Below are 20,557 nucleotides of genomic sequence, written 5' to 3' on the forward strand. Positions count from 1 at the left end.
AGACTGACTAGGAAGAATGTCTGGGCCATGCAAAGTAACCAAGGAAGTACATTTTATTTAATTGTAATTCAGACCAAAGAAAGCACTAGGGAAAGATGGTGTAATTGCTGAAATACTGGAGATCGGAGGAAAATTCATGACTGACAACACTGTAAAAATATATGAGTGACAAGATGGTCCCGGAAAATTACTGAGACATTTCTCTTCAGACAAAAGTATTGTCTCATGCCTTTCTTACCATATTAAGGCAATAGACAGAATGTAAGGCAGGTGAATACCTGACAGCCTTTTGACAAGACTGACTTTGTGCAGAACATATCTGGAGTCTGAAGGTGATACTACAGCACTGCTGGTCAATTTGCACAGTGGCCTTATTTGTGGATTCTAGAAAACCCTATGGCTTAACTGACAGTGACACACTGTTTACAGCACTGCATGAATATGTCGCAGATAACAAAACAACTAATTTAGCCAAACAGACTTCAAGAAACACTATTTCTAAAGTAAGATTCATGGGCAAAATTTCCAAATCATTGTTAGAAAAATGGGCTTAAGGCAATGGGGTGTGTTATCTAAGACACCCCTTCAATCTGGTACTAAATAAGCCCATGACAATATTGCTGAAAGAATACTTGGCATAACTATGAGAACAAAAAATAAAAGAATCCATAAAGAATTCCTATCTTTGTTGATTACACAGCATCACTGAATATGACACTCAGGTTCACTAACCAACACTTAGTGAAATGACTAGGAAGACTAACAATGTCAAATAAAGCAGAAAATCTCATACAGAAAAACTGTTTAAGGCCTACACAATCATTTGGAATATATGCAACAAGAAATCACTTTTTACCACAGTCAAACTACGCCACTTTCTGTGAGTTATTCTTCCAGGAGCATTCTATACAGCTGAGAAATTATTATCAAGCAGCGAGGCCTAAAATGTGACAAATTTTTATTGGTTAAATTTTACAAAAAAAGGTGCCTTTATCATCCACTGCCTTTCTGATGATGCAACAACAGCCCACCAGTTCACACTGGAACAGACTGAATCATCATCAGCAAAGCTGCCCAACCCAACAAATCATGCTGCAGGATAACCTGACTTATGAGACTGAGGACTAGGTTATCTGTTATTTTAATGGCTTGTATTATTTGCTGGTATTTGTCATTTTTAATTAGGTGGTGTAGGTCATACCTCCTTGCTTTATTAGCTTCTTCATTCTTTTTCTTCAATTGAGTGAATTTGATTTTAATTTTAATGAAGTCTTGGTCTGAGCCTGTGTCTACTCCTCTCAATACTTTAACACTGTACATTCCCTTATGAAAATTTTTGTTTATACAGACATGATTTAGCTGCCACTCGCCCTTCCTCCAGTCTGAGTGTTTCCATGTTTCAAGTTTACTTGGCTTCCACCTGATGTATGTTGATTTAGAAATAAGGTTGTGTTCTCTGCAGAATTCTGCAAGTCTTTGGGCATTCTTGTTTGTGAAGTTATGTGAACTCCATTTTCCAATTATATCTTTATATTTCCTTTCTTTTCCCTGCTGGGCACTGAAGTCTCCCAATAAGATTTTTACTTTCCTTTTATTTATTTTGTTCACAGTTCGTTCGAGAAGGTCCCAAAATGTATCTACTTCATCCTTTGTTTTGTTAGAAAATTTTTTTCATTTGTAGGGACATGAGCATTTATAATTTGTAGGTTTTATTCATTATTTTAAAAGTTAGAGTTGCAATTCTTAGTGATATTGCTTGAAAATTAGTTACTGAATCTATCATTTTTATGTTCACTATAAATCCTGTTCCAATTTGGGAACATTGCTTCATAACCCTCTGTCCTAGTTTCCCATTACAAATATCTGTGTCCTTGAGATTTGAATGGGTCCTATATCGTGTTTCTCATTTCTTGGAGCCCTGCTATTAAAAGTTCTTGTTTGTTTAACTCCTCTGTGAAATTCTTGAGTTTTCTGGTCTTAAGTATTGAGTTTATGTCTTGTGTTGCTATATAATTTATTTGCTTATATTGAATCTTCTTTTTGTGTGTCACTATGCATTTGGCTGCCTAGTCGGCTACCCACCAAATCCAATGTAGTCTTTACCTGCCTTTTTGGGCAGGACGGTGGTATTTTTTCCTAAAAGACCATTCCATATTTGACTTTCAAAGGCAATTAACCTTAGCCGGAGCAAGTTCCAATTTAGAACTGTGACAGTTAACCACATAGGGCATGTTTGGTCCACAAGAGCTATTTTATTTCACTCAAGTCCACCAGTAAGCTGGTTAGGACCCCCCGCCACCAGGAATGCACCACTTACGAGTATCACCTCTTCTCCTGCTATGACAGTGCAGTAAGATTGTGTCCAGACATAGTATAATTGCTAGTCCTGTCATGGATCTCACCCAGTACATGCCACTTTTTGAGCAAACTGACCCCTCTCACAAAACAGCAAACTTGACCTTTTATGAAATGCATGCTCTATTAATTACCTACTTTCACCATGTCACTGGATCCCGTGTAGAATTTTATCGGTGTCCTAAACAGGTAAACAGCTTAGTCAGACATACCACACATGGATTGTTAAACTGTAGGGACTCAGCAGGAAATGTCATTTTGTAATCGCAGTATATAAGGAATCGTATGCAGAGGAGATGATTAGGGACACCGTCATTTGAGCAGCTCCAGATACAGAGGTTCATCATAAAACTCTTCTATATGAGCACCCTACTTTGGAGGACATACATAGCCACAGGCCACCAATTAGAATTCTGAGGTGAGGAGCGGCCGTCACAAAAGACACGGGAGAGGGCTCCAAATTTGCCGATACGGCAAATGTGGCAACAGTAGAGCACAAACACTGCTGCACTCTGGCTCTATCTCATAAACAAGGAAAGAAGTCCCAGCCTCCAGACCAGTGCTCGTCTCCATCACGCCCACTGTTTTCAAACACGTGTCAGAGAAAACTGCCCCGACAGGCGGGCACAGTGCAAGGCTTGCCGGAAGGAAGGACATCCTGAGTCTGTCTGTCACTCTTTTTCAGCTTTCGGATTTATCATCAAAGATTCGGTCCACATGGTCCTGGAACAAGTACCATTTTGGGAATCACATATTCTCAGGTTGGAGTACTCTCACATTTCCTCTGGGGGTATGGGAAAAGCAAAGAACTTTACCGGTGTGAACTACATTAAAGAAATCAATGTGTCCTCACTTCTTCCTTGTACGACCCGTGTCCTTTGCACTGCAGGATGCTATCAAGATTGAGCTAAATAAATTGACAGTCTTCGACATCACTGAAACCATGTCTTCAACTCCTTTGCCTATTTAATAGAGGGAAACATTCCACGTGGTAAAAATATATCTAAAAACAAAGAAGCTGTAACTTACCAAACGAAAGCGTTGGTATGTTTATAGAGACATTATAAACAATAAAAAACACACAAACACACACAAATTTCAAGCTTTTGCAATCCAAGGTTGCTTCATGAGGAAAGAGGGAAGGAGGGGGAAAGACGAAAGGATGTGGGTTTTAAGGGAGAGGGTAAGGAGTCATTCCGATCCCAGGAGCAGAAAGACTTACCTTAGGTGGAAAAAGGAACAGGTATACACTCGCGCACACACACACATATTCATCCGCACATATATATGGCGCCTGGTAGCCATCCTGGCACATAGATGAGGTTGGATCTGAATATCCAGTTGTGTTTGGATCTAAGATGTTCAGTGCTGCACAGAAGAGATATTCACAAATTGCAAAAGAGGCCATTGACTTCATCTTTGTGCTCAACAAATTTCATATATTTCTATATGGAACAAAGTCCTACCTTATTGTGGATCATAAGCCATTGATCTCCCTCTTAGGTCCTATGGCAAAGCTACCTGAGAAGACTGCCCACCAATTCCAGTGCTGGGCACTCTTCCTCAGCACTTATAATTAAGAAATTCAGTTCCACAGTACCACTCAACACACCAATGCAAATGCCCTGTCCTGTCTCCCAATGGGCCCTGGCCTGGTGTTTGACTGAAATGGTATCTTGTGCTTTCAGTTGGACAGAGGACGAAGACACTCTACAGGTGGTGGATGCTTTTCCTGCTATGGGGATCCGTGTGGCCAAAGCCATGGACAAGGACACTGGAACATGCAAGAGGGCTGGCTGGACCACATTCTCAGTTGTGATGCCAACCTGTTGTGGCATTACTTCCACTTATGCCCCCAGCTAATCCTACTAACCGTGGATCACTGTTTCCGTGAGTAGCCCCACAGGAACCTCTGTGTCTGACAACCTTACAGCTCTCACTGGACATCTCCAGAATAAACTCCTCACCCGACACCATTTGTAACGGCATAGATCAATAGGTCAGACATCTTGTCCGGGTTGGGTATGCGAGCAAGAAAAAAAAATTCCTTGATTTTTTTCCAAATTTTCCAGTTAAAAACACACTTTTTCCTGGGTGAAAATACACTATACATGAGGCGAGATACACTTTTTCCATGGTTAAGCAACAGTACACTTTCCGTCGGAGCTATAAAACTTATCTGTCCTTTGCATGGTAAAGGTCGTATACTGGTGTAGGACTTCCCAGGAATTTAGGAAATGAAATCCAGCAAAACACAATGCATTTTGGAAAGATCTTTGATGCCCAGCAATATGTGCACTGCTTACTTTCATTTTGTGAAAGTATAAATACAGATTCCAACAATTAAATCACGGTAGCTTCTGGAGTGTTCAAACAGACATTGTGTTGCACAATGGACTTCTGTCAGCTACTCATAGCCCTTGTCATGTTACCTTGCCAGCCAATGACAGCCGATATTCAGAGCATAGGACACATCACTGTTAAGTATCACAACCACACAAAGAGGAAAAGTTAATCGTTTAAATTAATATACATACAGTACAGCTACAAGGAAAGCTATTCTTTCACACATAGTGTTGGTCATTATCAATTTTTTGCTGTTTTTTCTCTGAGGGCATGATTAGGCAGGAAGCTAGGAGCACAGCTTAAATTGCAGAAGCTGAATATTTCTGACAAGCACAATTATACATTTAATTGCTGTGCATCGAACATTGCATGTGTTACCTGGCTGAATACATGTTCCATCAATCATATAACTCAAAAGAAACATTACATCACTTTTTCATTGAGGCTCAGTAAACCTTGCCCACTGGGCATAACTGTTGTGCAATATTTCTTCTCATGAATGCTAAAAGCATGACTATTTATTACAATTCTGAATCTTTTGGGGAAACTAGTATGCTGACTCCCCTCAACATTAAAAGCATTGCTTTGTTTGTTACTGCAAAGTTTGAATATTACTTTGGGAGTCATGGTTCCTACTTTATCAGTACTGAATGCTTAATGGTATTTCAGGAATTTATGTGTTACCATGAAAAAACAGTGATGTTGCTATTGGTTGACTACATCAAATGTCCTATGCTCTGAATATGTGCTGTCATTGGCTGGTGAGATCACACGACCTAAGCCACGATTGGCTGACAAAAGCGGAAGTGAATCTCTATTCCAGTGCTCCAGAAACTAAACTGTGTGTTTTATGCAATTTGTATTTCTACTTCCATATTACACATATATGCAGGTCCAATGCTGAAGCACATCAAAGGTCTTTCCAAAACACGTGGTTTCTGGGGTTTTGTTCCCTAAAATGCACGGAAGTATAAAACCTGTAACCTTTCAATAACACATTTTGCAATAGGAAATTTTGTTTAATTTTTATTGCATGATCATGGCTGCAGCAGTTCAGGAGAACCTTTATGAAGTAAAATTTCTACTTAGCTTTAGTTAGTGTCATGTTTAATATTTCAACACCCAATGACGTAAGGCTGTGAGCACCCACCACAAGGTCTAGAGATCTTTGTAAGCATTCAGCATTCTACCTGAGTGGGAGTGGAGTGGCAATGAAGGATGGGATGGAACAGGATCAGTCACTCAGCATCGCTATTCATCTCAGAGTGACTCAGTGACAGGATGACGGAGAAGAGACATGGCAACGAGTTGGATAGATGACGTGAAGCAAGTGAGCCAAGAATAGGTCCCACAAGAAATGAGCCATCACTTTCAGCAGCTAACATTGTTACATTGCTGCTCAAAATCTCAATACTGTGAAATGCCATAATCATACAGCTGCTGTTAATGTGATTTAAATTAAAATAAAAAATTACTATTTATACACCCACTACCAAAAAAATCATAACTTGAGACAATATTTAGAGGAAAACACTAGCTGGCATGGGAAAGAGCAAAACAATAACAATACGTAAGCTGGTCAATAACTGAAGAAGGAAAGTCTGGAGCAAGAGTCTTGAAAAATGCGATTTTTGAACGGAGTAGCTTGTTCTTGAGATGATGATGCTAGTACATTTCAGTTTGTTTTTGTGTTATACCTTTGTAACAATTATTCACAGATATGGAAGCAGTTACTAAGTGCACTCAGCAATATCTACATTCTCTAGCCATTGAATCATGCAAAACTTCAAGATCAACTGTTCTGATTCCATGGTCCAAATGTACAGAGCTCTTCTGGCACTGTAATCCTTAAATAGGTTGTACAAGGCACATAAAAACTGAACAGACTTGATCAGGTAGAAAAATATGGAGAGTGGTGTGTGCAAGTACATCAAAGAACAGCAAGCAAACATAATGTGAATGCAGAAACACCTGCAGAGCATTTATTATGTTTTATAGGTGCGGAGAGATATGTAAAAAGTGACATGATCAATATAGTGGGTGTTAATTAACACTGTATTTTAAACTTAACTGGGCAAATCATTCCTCTACAAGTAAATCATCATGTATCCACTTATAAAATCTAGGCTTTAAATTAAAATTAATATATGTACAACAAAAGATCTTACAAGTCCTAAAGCAAAGAAAGGTCTTTCAAGTCATAAAGCACTTCAGAAATTTTACATAGAGTTGAGCACCTCAACTGTACAGTAACTGGGAGGTAAAGTTGTTTGTAACTGGAAGACTTCACAACTTAGAAATCATGGATAGGAGAAGAGCGCAAGTAACACCTAACAACTAGCAACTGATAGAGAAAGATAGAGAGAGAGAGAGAGGGAGAGAGAGAGGGAGGGGCATGAGGAAGGATGTGTGTGTGTGTGTGTGTGTGTGTGTGTGTGTGTGTCTCATGGCGAGGAGTGAGCTAGAAGAAGAGAGTGGCAAAAGGATATGCTGCCCAGGCTTCACACCTTTGGTCATCTTTGTAACTGAGGTGCTTCACTGTAGGTGTAAAATTACCTAGAAACATGTAATAGACTGCTAGAGTAAGTTTGGTAGGTAAGTCTTGCCACTGATAGTTTCTTAAAGGGTCTAGAAAATGCAGAATTACTAACAAGCTTCCCTCATGCTTGTAACCTCTGTCCCTGCCCCCTCTACCTTGTTGCCTCCCTCCCCCCCCCCCCCCCCTCCTCAAATAAAATAACACAATTTATCCCTTAATATGGCACTGCTGCTGTTAGATGTCGTGCAGACATTTAATATTTGTTCTTAACCCACTTCGTTTAACATTAAACAGTAATTTTATATCATTAAAATACTATTTTTAATAATCTGCAATTTTCCCATTTCCCACAACATAGAAACTATTAGTGCTATAGGAAAAATGAATAGGAAATTTAATGTACAGTGAAACCTCGCATAGCGAGCACAATTCATTCCAGAATCTTACTCGTAGTTCTAAACATTCATCAAGTGAAAGAATTTATTCCATATATGTTGTTGTTGTTGTCTTCAGTCCTGAGACTGGTTTGATGCAGCTCTCCATGCTACTCTATCCTGTGGAAGCTTCTTCATCTCCCAGTACTTACTGCAACCTATATCCTTCTGAATCTGCTTAGTGTATTCATCTCTTGGTCTCCCGCTACGATTTTTACCTTCCACGCTGCCCTCCAATGCTAAATTTGTGATTCCTTGATGTATTCTATATAAATTAATGTAAAATACCATAATTTGTTCCATGCAGAAAAAGTACTAAAAGTTTTCTCTTATTTATGCCATTTATTCAAAGAAAATTATACATGCAGTATTATGTACTTTATTATTCATGATACAGAACTAATTCCTTTTTACTATGATGCTATTTATAGTCATTTGTTTCTGCTGATGCTTCAACAATTGGCAAAAATGTGACACACCAGCATTATCTTCAAATAAATTTGTAGCGAACATAATCGCTGCATTATTGGGGTGGTGATCAATGTACAATGCAAATGATTCCCATGTTTTCAGAATTCCTCTTATTGTGACAGAAGATTGATGCTTTGCTGTTACCGCCGCTGCCTCCTCCTCCCCTCCTCCTCTTCTGAAGAAGAACTCCTAGTCACAACTCCCTGCTGTGAAACAAACTGCAACTCCATAAGTTCTTCCATGGTCATTTCATGGCTGTGATCTTCCACAAGCTCATTGATATCATTGTTATCCACTTCTAGTCCTATGCCCTTGGCCATAGACACAATCTCGTTGCCTACAGGCTCCACAGGTACTGACTGAAATGCATTTGAAAATGCACTTCAGTCAAAGCTTCTTCCAAGTAGAAGTGAGGGCTCTCTTAGTAACCCTTCTTACACCTTTTTGACCATCTTGATGCAAGCAACAATGTTGAAGTGATATTTCCAAAACTCTCTGAGAGTGAGATTCATAGCTTCAGTCAACTCAAAGCAATGCTCAACGAGTGATTTGGCGTAGAGCTTCTTAAAGTTAGAAATAATCCACTGGTACATAGGCTGGAGTAACAGAATGGTGTTGGGAGGCAGAAACTGGATGTTGATGAACTGAAATTCTTCAAGGGGGTGGTCTTGTAGGCCTGAAGAATTTTCCATAACAAGCAAGATATGGAGAGGCAGATTTATCTCAGGCAAACATATTTTCACAGAAGGACCAAACACTTCATTGATCCAATCACAAAAAGATCACATCACCCAAGCCTTGTTATCAGACCTCCTCATCATATTTAATCTGCTTTTCTGCACTTTAGACTTCTTGAAGTCTCATGGAGTTTCTGAATGGTAAACAAGCAGTGGTTTAGTTTTCAAATCACTGCTTGTACTGGGCAAAGATTAGCACTATGAGGCGATCTTTCATTGGTTTCTATGCAATGCATTGTCCTCTGCTGTTATAAATGTGCAATTTGGGATCTTTCTCCAGAACAGACCCATCTCGACACAATTATAAACGTATTGTGGCAGATAACCCTCAGAATCTACGAGCATCTTGAAGTTGGTGGTGAAATTCTCTGCTGCCTTTGTGTTAAAGCTGGCTGTTTCGCCATGCCTCACAACATTGTGGATGCCAGTTCTTCTCTTAAACCTCTCAAACCACCCACAGTTTACCTTAAACATTTCTTCAGCTGCTGATGATCCTGGCATCTTCTTAATGAGGTCAGCAAAAATCAATCTCGCCTTCTCACAAATGATGTTCTGGTTAATAGTGTTGCCTTGTAATTGTTTTTCATTTATCCATATAAGAAGCAATGTTTTGACTTTGTGCAGAATACGAAACCATTGTTTACGTACTCTAGTCACTTCCTTTGAAACATCTATCTCCTTAATCTTGTCCTTGTTCTAGAGGATAGTGCAAATAGTTGATGTAGAGTGATTGTATGTGTATGCTAAATCAGCACTGCTCGCAACATGTTCGTGTTTTACAGTGATTTTATGTTTCATTTCGAAGATCATTTTCTTTCTGTTATGGTCGTCCTTTTGTGACTTTATCTTCAGGACATTTCTATGAAGGTTATTTAAATTTGCACCAAAATAAAAAAGAAACACTGGGTGAACATGCGCTTCACTAAGATGGTAGCAGAAATAGCACTAAACCCAGACTGCAGTATGTACTAAAGACATTGTTCATATGCTGCAGCCGACAGTGAAAGGTGTTCATATTGTTGAATGCTTCCCCCACCATGCATGAACAGCTGGTGACATCACACTAAATCGCTGCCTGTCATTATACTCTTTTAAGCAAGTCATATTTTTACCCTTTCTTTTCTTTTAACCGAAGATGGCGCTGCTAGGAAAGTGTAGTGACACTTCTGTCTTGTTAAAAAGTCAAAAAATGAACAGTTATTCGTCTAGAGAATGTGAAAAGCGTGTGATGAAGGGTATTCTGTGTATAAAATGCAACTACTGGTTACACGAAAAGTGTACGAAGGTAAATCTAAAGTTCGTCAACAATGATTTTCTGTGGACATGTCACGGTTGTTTACGTGATGAAACGGCCGATCTTGTAAGTGCAGTTGATACAAAAAATGATATTATTAAGTTACTACAAAGTGACATTGAGGCACTAAAAACCAAACTTTCTTCCATCAAGAAAGAAAACGACACATTAATACAAGAAAAGAAGACCTGTGTGTGTAAAATCCATCAAACATAAAAGCAAGAAGATCGCAAAAATATGAGTGACCGATCGGACTTTAAAAACAACAACATTTCAAGTGTTCTCGTTGATGTCTCGGTAAACTCAGAAAGCCAAAAACCAGAAGACAAATATAAATGGAAGGTGGTGACATATAGCAAAAGGAAAAACAAGGCGACAGATATGCAACAAAAGGAAAATGACTTTTTAATAATTGGCGATTCGCTGCTGAAGAATATCACAGTCCCCAATTGCAAGATCGATGTACAACCTGGAATTAGAACGCAACAACTCGGTAAACATTTTAAAAATATGGTAAATGCAAGACAAGATACTACAGAACCAGATTCTGAAACCAGACATAATTATAAAGGGGTGTGTATACATGTTGGAACGAATGCGTTAAGGAGCAGCAGTGAGGAAGAAATGGCAAACAAAACAAGAAACATGATTCGTTCTGCAAGAAATATGTATGCAGGATCTTGGCTGATACTTAGCGGAATTATAAACAGAAGGTCGGTGAGTGAAAAATATATTACCAAAATAAACTGTGCCTGGTGATATATCTTTGCTGCTTATTCAAAATTCCACTCTCCTTCCTTGAAAGATACATTGATGTCTGTTTTGGTAATTTTGGTGTACCCCAGCTTCCATGTATTGGGAATCGTTTATGCTTCTGCTTTTGGCAGCTGTTCACTTTCACACTACGTATCTTGGCACATGTTGGAGGACAAGATTTAACATACCTAATGATGAGGACATTAGTGATAGAAGCACACATTCACAATTGTTGTGAGAGGCACAGCAACATATACGTCAAAGCGACAGACCAGGAATTAAAATAAACTAAAGCTAATAACTGTAATAAACACTTTACCTGTTGCGAAGCTCTCGTAGTGGCTTGGGTGCCGTATCACTAGCTGTGATGACCTGATGGAATGAGTAGTTGAGTGCCACTGGATCTCTGTGAGCTCGAGTGTGTTGATACCAGCTGTAAGCCCTCTTTGCTGGAGATATCAGAATTGTAACCTTCACAAAAACAAACACAAAATTTTTTTAAACTCCTACACATGCACACTCACACACAGACATACATTACATATACATGTTGTGAACTAGTGCTTTGACAATTTTGGAAATGAAAAATGAATAATTTTCACTGAGACATCAAACTTCAGCTCTCTTTTCACACAGAGTTTCTTTCTACTCACAAATCAAGTCACAAAGTGACCATTGTATCCTCAGGAACATAAATATAGAGACAAAACACACACATTACATTCACTGTTTCCTAATCCAAGGAATTAATGCCACGATTACCAAAAATGATCCAGCGTAATATTTTTAAATAGTTGGAATCACACAAGATACAGCAAGATGCAAAACTAGTAAAAAAGAATTATCATCTGTTTTGTAAGCAAGGGAGGCCAACACAAGAAATATGATTCTTGCATGAAACATTTGTTGCAAAATAATAAAGAAAATTTGGCAGGCAGACAGAAATCAACTAGATCATCGCTTCAATCTCCGCACAGTAAAGCAATCGACAATGTATAATGACACTGGATAGTAACAGAATTAAAGACACCTGTTTCAGGTTACCTTTTCTTCCAAGTGGCAAGAAATTAATGTAAATGTTTAGGCTAATTATTTGATGAAAGATAAACAGTCTGAAGTATTTTACAATCTAAAGTATTTTACAGACAAGTGAAATACAGTATTTAAGATCAGAAACATCACATGATGTATACTGAAAGCTGAACAGGATAATCTTTCTTCTAGAATCTTGAATAAGGACTTGATGATAGACATTATCAACATCTGATAAATTTTAAAATAATTGCTGTGATGGATGAGAGGAAGTAGAGACTGGAGGTCATTGATGGCTTCCAAAGATAAGATGCAGATAGATGACAATCTAAAAAGAGGACTTCAAATGATTGGTTCCATTTATTGACATATTAATGCATTTACCTATGTCACCTTTCTGTAAAGAACTGTGGCCCCTCAGTAGGATATTACATTTTATTTCCCTCTTCCTATGGACTTTTCATATACTGCATAATCTTAGAATTTATCTTTAAGTAATATTTTTTTTTTTTTTTTTTTTTACCCATGTCAATTAAATTAAAAAATAATGGCAAAAATAAATAAGGACTCAAATTAAATATTCAGATTAATAATGCACTGCTTTTTAACAAACCCTCAATGATTACTCATTTAATACTATACAATTAGATACTGTCATGCATCATGTTCAATTTGTACGCGGAATTACAACTTATGCTTACAACACTCCAAGCTAACAAAAATGTTGGAATTTTGTATGTAACAACATTGAGTGCCATATAATTGGCTGTTTCTCCATGGGTATGTACTGGTGAAAGCTGACAGCTGCAGAATCTGTTTCCTCTGATATTTAAAGAATATTTTTCAAACCCACAGCTTTGGTTCCCTTAATATACATATGCTTTCACATTATGAAGACTGTGCTTCCACGCTGCTGTAGATGCAAGAATCAGATTCCTAACAGCTGATAAAAAAGTACCTCATGATATGCTATGTAGACCATCTATAACATATAAGCAAATGGTCTTTAGTCAGAGTATCATGCCTCAACCTTTTCCATAGTTTGAAAACACAGAAAAATTTATTCTTCCACAGTTAAGGAATTTGCTTTTCCTAAGTTGGCAGTACTGGCTTCAAGAAGGAAGGAAGAAATTTTATAATTTAACATCCTATAAACAAGCTAATTACATATACATATAAAGGCATTGGGGAAGAAATGACTCACAACCTGATGGGAGCAACAGTTTAGCATTCACTTGAAGCAAAACCACAGAAAAACTACATGCTTAAATTAACCTGGCCTGTGAGGTATTTGATCATCATCAGACTTAGCAACGCAATTGCACATCCAAAACAATCAGGCCCTTCTTTCATTAGGTGGTTTCTTGTGTGTCTTAATGGCCTGGACAAGCCACAATTAAAAGCACTGCGAGTGTGACCTTTAATTGTAGAAATATTTGCAGGATTATTTGCAATATTGTCATTCATTAACTCCATTTATTTTCCCTGATGAGAATCAAAACACACACACACACACACGCACACTGGGATTACAAAATATTCTAGTTAATGACATTAATTGTTTCAACAGTTTTTACAGCATGTTTCATGCTAACATGGTAATCACAACCCATTATTAAGCAGCATATCAAAAAAGTGCCCAGTGTGATGATTTGGGCACCATTGCGTGTAACATACAATTTAAACTCCAACAAGCGCTACACCAGAGAAATTTTTTGAGCCTCGATACTGCTCCTGCTTCAGACAAACCACAGTCCAATGTCCTCTGGAAAACACCTTATGCTATAGATCTGTCCACCTAACATATCACACACTGAACAGGTCTGGATACAATTTGTTGATGACTTTCTTATCATGATCCTCCAACAATCAGTGTCAAGACATTATTGACTCAAATACAAACCTTACAGTGGGATTTTCCAGATGAATACATCTTTACCCTCCAAATCTATGCCACAATGTTCAGAAGCTCTGATTGCAGCATACTAGATCACAAAGTCTATGTTATCATGCACAAATGGGTAATCATAATGATTTCTGTATTGTTGAGCGGTTAAATTAGGATTTATGCTCATTTCAATCACAAGTGTTCCTACTGCTGTTGCAGTTTTCATAAATGTTACTATATTTATTGAATTCTGATCAGACACCAGAGATTTACCAGTGTGGCTACATGGTTCAGTTTTATGAAAACATTTTCTTTCGTAGACAGTGATGTAAAAGGAATTAATTATTTAGATGCATTATTTTCATTGTGTATTTCTCACTAGAAAAAAAAATTTAAGTGGCTTTATTATGTACAGAAACAGAAACACTTACAAGTTTAGCATGAGGAAGCAGAGCACTTGCTCTTCTTGGTACAAGATCACCATCAAAGTAAGTGGCACTTTTTTCAAATAAGTACTTTGCAGTGCCATTCTTCGGGACAGGAAAGAAGTTCATGTACCTGAAAAAGTAATTTCCAAGTTACAAAAGTTACACAAATAACAACAATGGAAAATAGCATTACTGAGAAAACATACTCTCACTTTATGCCAGAATGAATAAGCACTGAAAACATGGGTGGTTACTTAAGCTTTCAGTTTCACCAGTTACTTCTTGCTAGTTATTTTTGAGTGTGTGCTATTACTTCACTGCAAACAGCTGATTAGGGTGCTTTTTATATATTTACTATTGGATGGTTGGAATACGGTATCAAGTAAATATGTTTAAGGACTTGAACTCTGCAATGATGCATAAGAGGGAGGCCAACAAAATGATAAAAGTCAAAAGAAATTTGTGTTACACACATACATTTCTCTAGCCTGCACAGAAATGTGATCAGGAACCCATCTAGTACACAAAATGGAAAACTGTCAAAGAAAATTGTTCATTTTACACACAAGTTTAGAAGCTTGGTTTGGATGAGGAGAGGCAATTTAGGGTGGTAAATCATAAAATATGGACGGAAGGGGAGGAGTAACACCTTGTTAAAAAACCTGGATCCAACTGGCTACAGATGGTAGTACACTGAGAGGGTCCCCGCCTAGGGTTACAGATGAAACCTGGACAAAGGTCTTGAAGACATAAGAGGAAGTTTTATTTAATTCCCAATGGTGGAGAGAATGGAAGAGCCTAGTGGAGTGAACATGAATAAAATATCAAATTTCGAACTAATATCTTATCTGGGAATTCAGTTGCCTATGTTGTATGTAATACAATTTCAACTGCAGCATGGAAAGTCTGCCAAATGAATGCTTTACCCCAGGTGGTAACTTGAGAGAGAAATCCACCATTGCATCACACAGTGCACTGGGACCAGGGGTTCTGGGGAGTCCCAACAACTGCAATCAGAAGGTTGAATCAAAGCAACCTTGGAATCCTTCTAAAATAAAATTCAAAATGAAATTCTTTCTAGGCACTTCAAATGTAAATTCTCTAATCAACATTGGTAAAGAAAATGAACTAGTAATACTTTTAGAGAAAAACAAAACTCAAATTTTAGCAGTTCAAGAAACATCATTTCTGATATCAAATGCAGTAGATACTTGTAACTACAGAATCTTCAAAGGCAAACCAGCAATCAAAATTATGAATCAGATGCCATCATTGGGCACAGCTTTCTACGTTCATCAAAGTATAATAGGAAATGCAACAGAATTTAAGTCCACCTCAGAGAGAATGTCTTTCTTATCAGTTAAATGCAAAAACAAGATATACACACTTGTTAATTGCCATGCACCAATAAATGAAGTCAACAGGAAAAATCCACAAAAAAGAGGAATTCTGGGATCCTTTAGAAACTGAAATATCTAAAATTCCACAATGCAAATGGTATGAGGCTAATCAGGTTCTGTCAAAGCTCTCACTTGCAATGAAACTCAGTCTTTTTTAGAAAACTCCCAAGAAAAGCTAAAACTTAAGTATCTTTCAGCCCAATGTTAGGAGAGTTTCAGTTACATCATTTGGCTATTTCGCAAAAAAGTACAATGGAAGCTGTAAATGTGAAAGTAATAAGGAATGGTGAATTTGATTCTAATCATTATTTCTCTAAAATTAAAGCCAAGCTCCTACCAACTAAAGAAAAAAGAAAGTCACAAAGGTTAATAAAAATTAATACAGGTAGGCTTACTATAACAAAAGAATCAATTAAAAACTATCAAGAAAAAATTAATGTTGCTAAACATGACAACCAGCAAGAAATATCCAAAATGAGCTTTTTGTGGGAATCACTGCACAAAGAATAGATCACACACAGTGTATTTCACATGTCTGAAATGGACGCTGTTGACAACATGTTTACTCTTTGGAACTGGACACTACTCTTAGACTTGTTTAGTTCACTTTCAACAGTTTTAATAGTGAGTTATGCAAAATTAAAAACTTTCATTGTAGCATCTACAAGAGAGTTTTCACTGTTAAATGATGAACATGCTGGATCACTACATCCTTGTGACCCCGAAAATGCAGAAAAAGTCACAGGCAACAAAGACCACACAGAGTCATATGACATTGTATCAAGACGTCGATTGAGCTCAAGGCCCACTGCATCTGTTAAAGGTACCAGAGAACTTGCAAAAGCAGATTAAGGATCTTGAAGATGCAACAGAAATGCAAGCTAGAGAAGAGACATGCCCACAATCACTGAGAAAAGACGAAGATTCAATACACAGACATGCTGACAAATAAGAGTTGCAAGTCAGGCCTAGAAGGCAAACTCCATGGTTCTTAACTGACAAACCAGAATTATGGGTGGCAATGTTAGACCTAGCTGTAACCAGTTTTGACACTAGAGCTGCCGCTATGGTCACAGGTGTCATATCGAAATCACTACCAAAAACAACAGTATACACAGCTAAGGAAAATGCTAATTGATTGGTTGTGTAAGTCAGTGGAGCAATTATTGCACAGAAACCAGATAGGCAACAGAACACTAGCAGAATTCTGCCAACATTTATGAAATATCATCAGTGAAGAGGAGTTATCAGATGCCATGCTATGTCACGTATGGATAGAACAGCTGCCAGTTATGGCGCAAGCAGCTGTTGTTACCTACAGCAGTACTGATTCAAATGGCTCTGAGCACTATGGGACTTAACATCTATGGTCATCAGTCCCCTAGAACTTAGAACTACTTAAACCTAACTAACCTAAGGACAGCACACAACACCCAGCCATCACGAGGCAGAGAAAATCCCTGACCCCGCCGGGAATCGAACCCGGGAACCCGGGCGTGGGAAGCGAGAACGTTACCGCACGACCACGAGATGCGGGCACAGCAGTACTGACACCAACACGATAACTCTGGTTGCAGACAAATTGTACGTAATGTTAGACAAGACAAACACACTGAGTGCAATTAAACTGCATGAGGAAAGCAACATGTAAGAGACTGTGGCTATATGAAAAGAGTGACACACAGATGTTAACAGTCAGTACGAACACTTGAAAGAGCAGATAGAAGCATTGCAGAAACAGGTAGTGGCACTGGTAGAAGATACACAGGGTATACACCAACAAGACAGTGGATGTAAGAATCAGCAATATTTTAAGAAGAGGAAAGATTCAACATGTTGTTATCATCGGTATTTTAGGGAGCAAGCCAGGAAGTGTCCTTCTCCGTGTTCAGTTTATATTCAAATGGCACCAGCAGTTGCCAATAGGTGCTGCACACCACAGCGCTCAACAAAAGCACCATACTAAGACAGTCAGTGACTTAACAGAACCCCTAGTGAGTAACCAAGCCAGTCTACTAACATTGTCATGCAGATTGTATGTAAGAGACGTTAAGGTGACTCACTACTATCTCGTCAATTCAGGCTCTGATGTTAGGACATTAAAAGTATGCACAGAAAAAAGAACATCCAGCCAAACCTACTAAGCTCATGGCTGCAAACAGTTTGCTCATGGCAATATACGTACATCACAAAATAGAAGTGGATCTCGGATTTAGGAAAAATTCATGCAGAATTTCATGCTGTCAGATGTCTCATAGCCTATCCTGGGAGCAGATTTTATTTGTTAACAGAGGATAGACATGAACCTCAATGCAGCACAGATAAAAATGAACAGTGAGGTCATCACAGGACCTCTGGGCTGAAGTGCTTTGAGCACCTTGGGTAGCCGTAACAAGTAAATGCAGTGTTGCCAGTACACCACGTTAAGACCACACCAGGACAACGAGTCTCACAATGGCCGAGATGACTAACTCCCAATTGTTATGCAGCAGCAAAGGCGGGGTTCAAAACTGTGCAACAAACAGGCATCATCTGCAGGTCAGATAGCCTGTGGGTGTCCCCACTACATCTGGTAAAGAAGAAAGATGACATTTGGAGGCCCTGTGGGGAATACTGGGCCCTGAACAAACGAACAGTCCCAGACTGATATCTGCTTCCAAATATTAAAGACTTCACAAACGTACTAGTGGGATCCACAATATTCAGCATAATCAATTGCAAGAAGGCATATGACCAAATACCAGTGGTGAATGAAGACATACTGAAGAGTGCTGTGGTAACTCCATTTGGATTGTTCGAGTTTTTACAAATGCCCTTCCGGTTAAGAAGTGCTGCACAGGCATGGCAATGTTTTGTGGACAAAGTCCTTAGACGGCTGAATTTTTGACTTGCATACCTGGACGACATCTTGATATTTTCCAGAATGACTACAGAGCATAAAGAACACCTCAAAGCAGTCTTTGACCAAATACAGAACTATGGTATAGTGGTCAATGAAGCAAAGTGTACTCTGGATCAGATGCACGTAAATTTCCTCAGCTACTTCATTTCAGCATCTGACATCTGATCTTTGGAAGACAAGATTGAAATCATAAAGGATATCCCCACCCGACATACTTTCTTCAGCTAAGAAGATTCCGAGGAGTCATAAATTTCTACCAGTAGCACGTACCAGGAGCATCTGAGGTACAAGCACCACTGACAGCAGCTCTAGCAGATGAGCATGCTGCAGGTGAGCTGCCACTGCACTGGATAGCAGTGAGCTTTCAACCAGGTAAAAGCTAGCTTGCAGAAGGCAATTTTGTTAGCCCATCCTGTACATAACACACCTTTAGTAGTAGTCATAGACACCAGCCAGCAGGCAATTGGTGCCGCCCTTCATCAATGTTGATGATTGTTGGCAGCCCTTGAATTTTTTCTCCCACAAGCTCACAGCATCCCAAGTCAAATGGAGCACTTTTTATTGCGATCTATTGGCTGCATATCAAGCAGTGCGGCACTTCTGCCCATACACTGGAGCAGGACCATTCTTCATATGCACGGATCAAAAACCTGTAACTTTTGCCTTCAGCACACATAAGGACAACTATCCCCAATACAATTTTGGCAACTTGAATTTATTGGGCAGTTCAGTGCAGATATTAGGCACATAAACGGGGCCAAAGATGTGGTGGCTGTTTTTTTTTCATGGGTCAGAGCCATCTCCTATATGGCAGATTACAGGCAGCTGACCACAGCACAGGGCACCAATGCTCGGCTAACTCCTAAAAGAATGTTTACATCGTGAATTGACAGGACTACTGCAATTTAAACAGATACAGCCAGCAGGGGCTAAGGGAAATACCTTGTGTGATAAGTCACAAGACAAACCCAGACTTATCATACCAGAACAATGATGAACAGCTGTTTTTGATGGAATTTGTGGTTTGGCTCATCCTAGTGCAAACACAAGCATTAGGCTGCTGACAGAGCAGTTTGTATGGCCCGGCATAAATAAGGATTGCTGCAGGTGGGCAAAATCATGTCAATGACGCAAAGTGGGCATGCACATCAACAAGAAAGTGGGAGAATTTCCAGAAACAACAGACTGCTTCTCCCATGTTCACTTGGGTATTGTAGGACTGATGCCAGAGTCAGAAGGGTGCCAATAATTGCTGTTAGCAACTGACTGTTACAGTTGACAGGTAGAGGCAGTACCCATCACTCACATCTCGATGGAGACAGCAGCAAAAGTTTTCTCAGCATCGTGGATAGCAAGTATTGGCAACCCATCACAAGTTACCACAGACAAGGGGTGACAGTTTGAATCAACACTGTTCCTAGAGCTGGCTAAGTTTGTAGGTCCTGCCATCATCATACAACCAGCTACCATCCAGCGAGTAATGGGATGGTGGAAAACTGGCAGAGGACATTGAAAGCTGCTATCATGTGTCACGAAGACAAGTGGACCTCTGCACTGCCACTAGTACTGTTAGGCCTCCGCACCATAAATAAACAAGATATGAGTGTCAACAGCAGAGATGATATATGGATAGATCCTACGTCTGCTGTCAGAATTTTGTTTGACACTATCGGAACAGACATGCCACAATCTGCCATAGTTTCTGCAACGAGTACAAAGCCACATTTCAAAACTCCAACTGCCATCAGCAACATGACATGGTGAACAAAAGTTTTTTATGCACTGGGAACTCAGCACATGCTCACATGTAATGCTGAGGACAGATGCAGTAGGTCCTCCTCTGCCACCACCATGTGCAGAGACATACAGAGTCATAACACATGGCAAACATATGATGCAGATACAATGCAATGGCAAACAACAGACAGTGTCCCTAGAGAGGGTGAAGCTGGAATGTATACTGGTATCAGACAAT

The 20,557-nt window shown here is 39.0% G+C and overlaps 1 protein-coding gene across 1 annotated transcript in view; it reads right to left on the minus strand.

Moving 5' to 3' along the window:
- The window catches only part of LOC126419743 (bifunctional heparan sulfate N-deacetylase/N-sulfotransferase), a 105,086-nt gene that overhangs the window by 19,565 nt on the left and 64,964 nt on the right, over nucleotides 1–20,557 (minus strand). The window contains exons 12-13 of the mRNA XM_050086920.1: nucleotides 14,284–14,410; nucleotides 11,252–11,403 (exon numbers count right to left, since the gene is read on the minus strand). Coding sequence (XP_049942877.1) covers nucleotides 11,252–11,403; nucleotides 14,284–14,410 — 279 coding nt within the window. The remainder of the gene's footprint in view (nucleotides 1–11,251; nucleotides 11,404–14,283; nucleotides 14,411–20,557) is intronic.

Source organism: Schistocerca serialis, chromosome 9 (assembly GCF_023864345.2).
Source record: "Schistocerca serialis cubense isolate TAMUIC-IGC-003099 chromosome 9, iqSchSeri2.2, whole genome shotgun sequence".
NCBI classification, from domain to species: Eukaryota; Metazoa; Arthropoda; class Insecta; order Orthoptera; family Acrididae; genus Schistocerca; species Schistocerca serialis.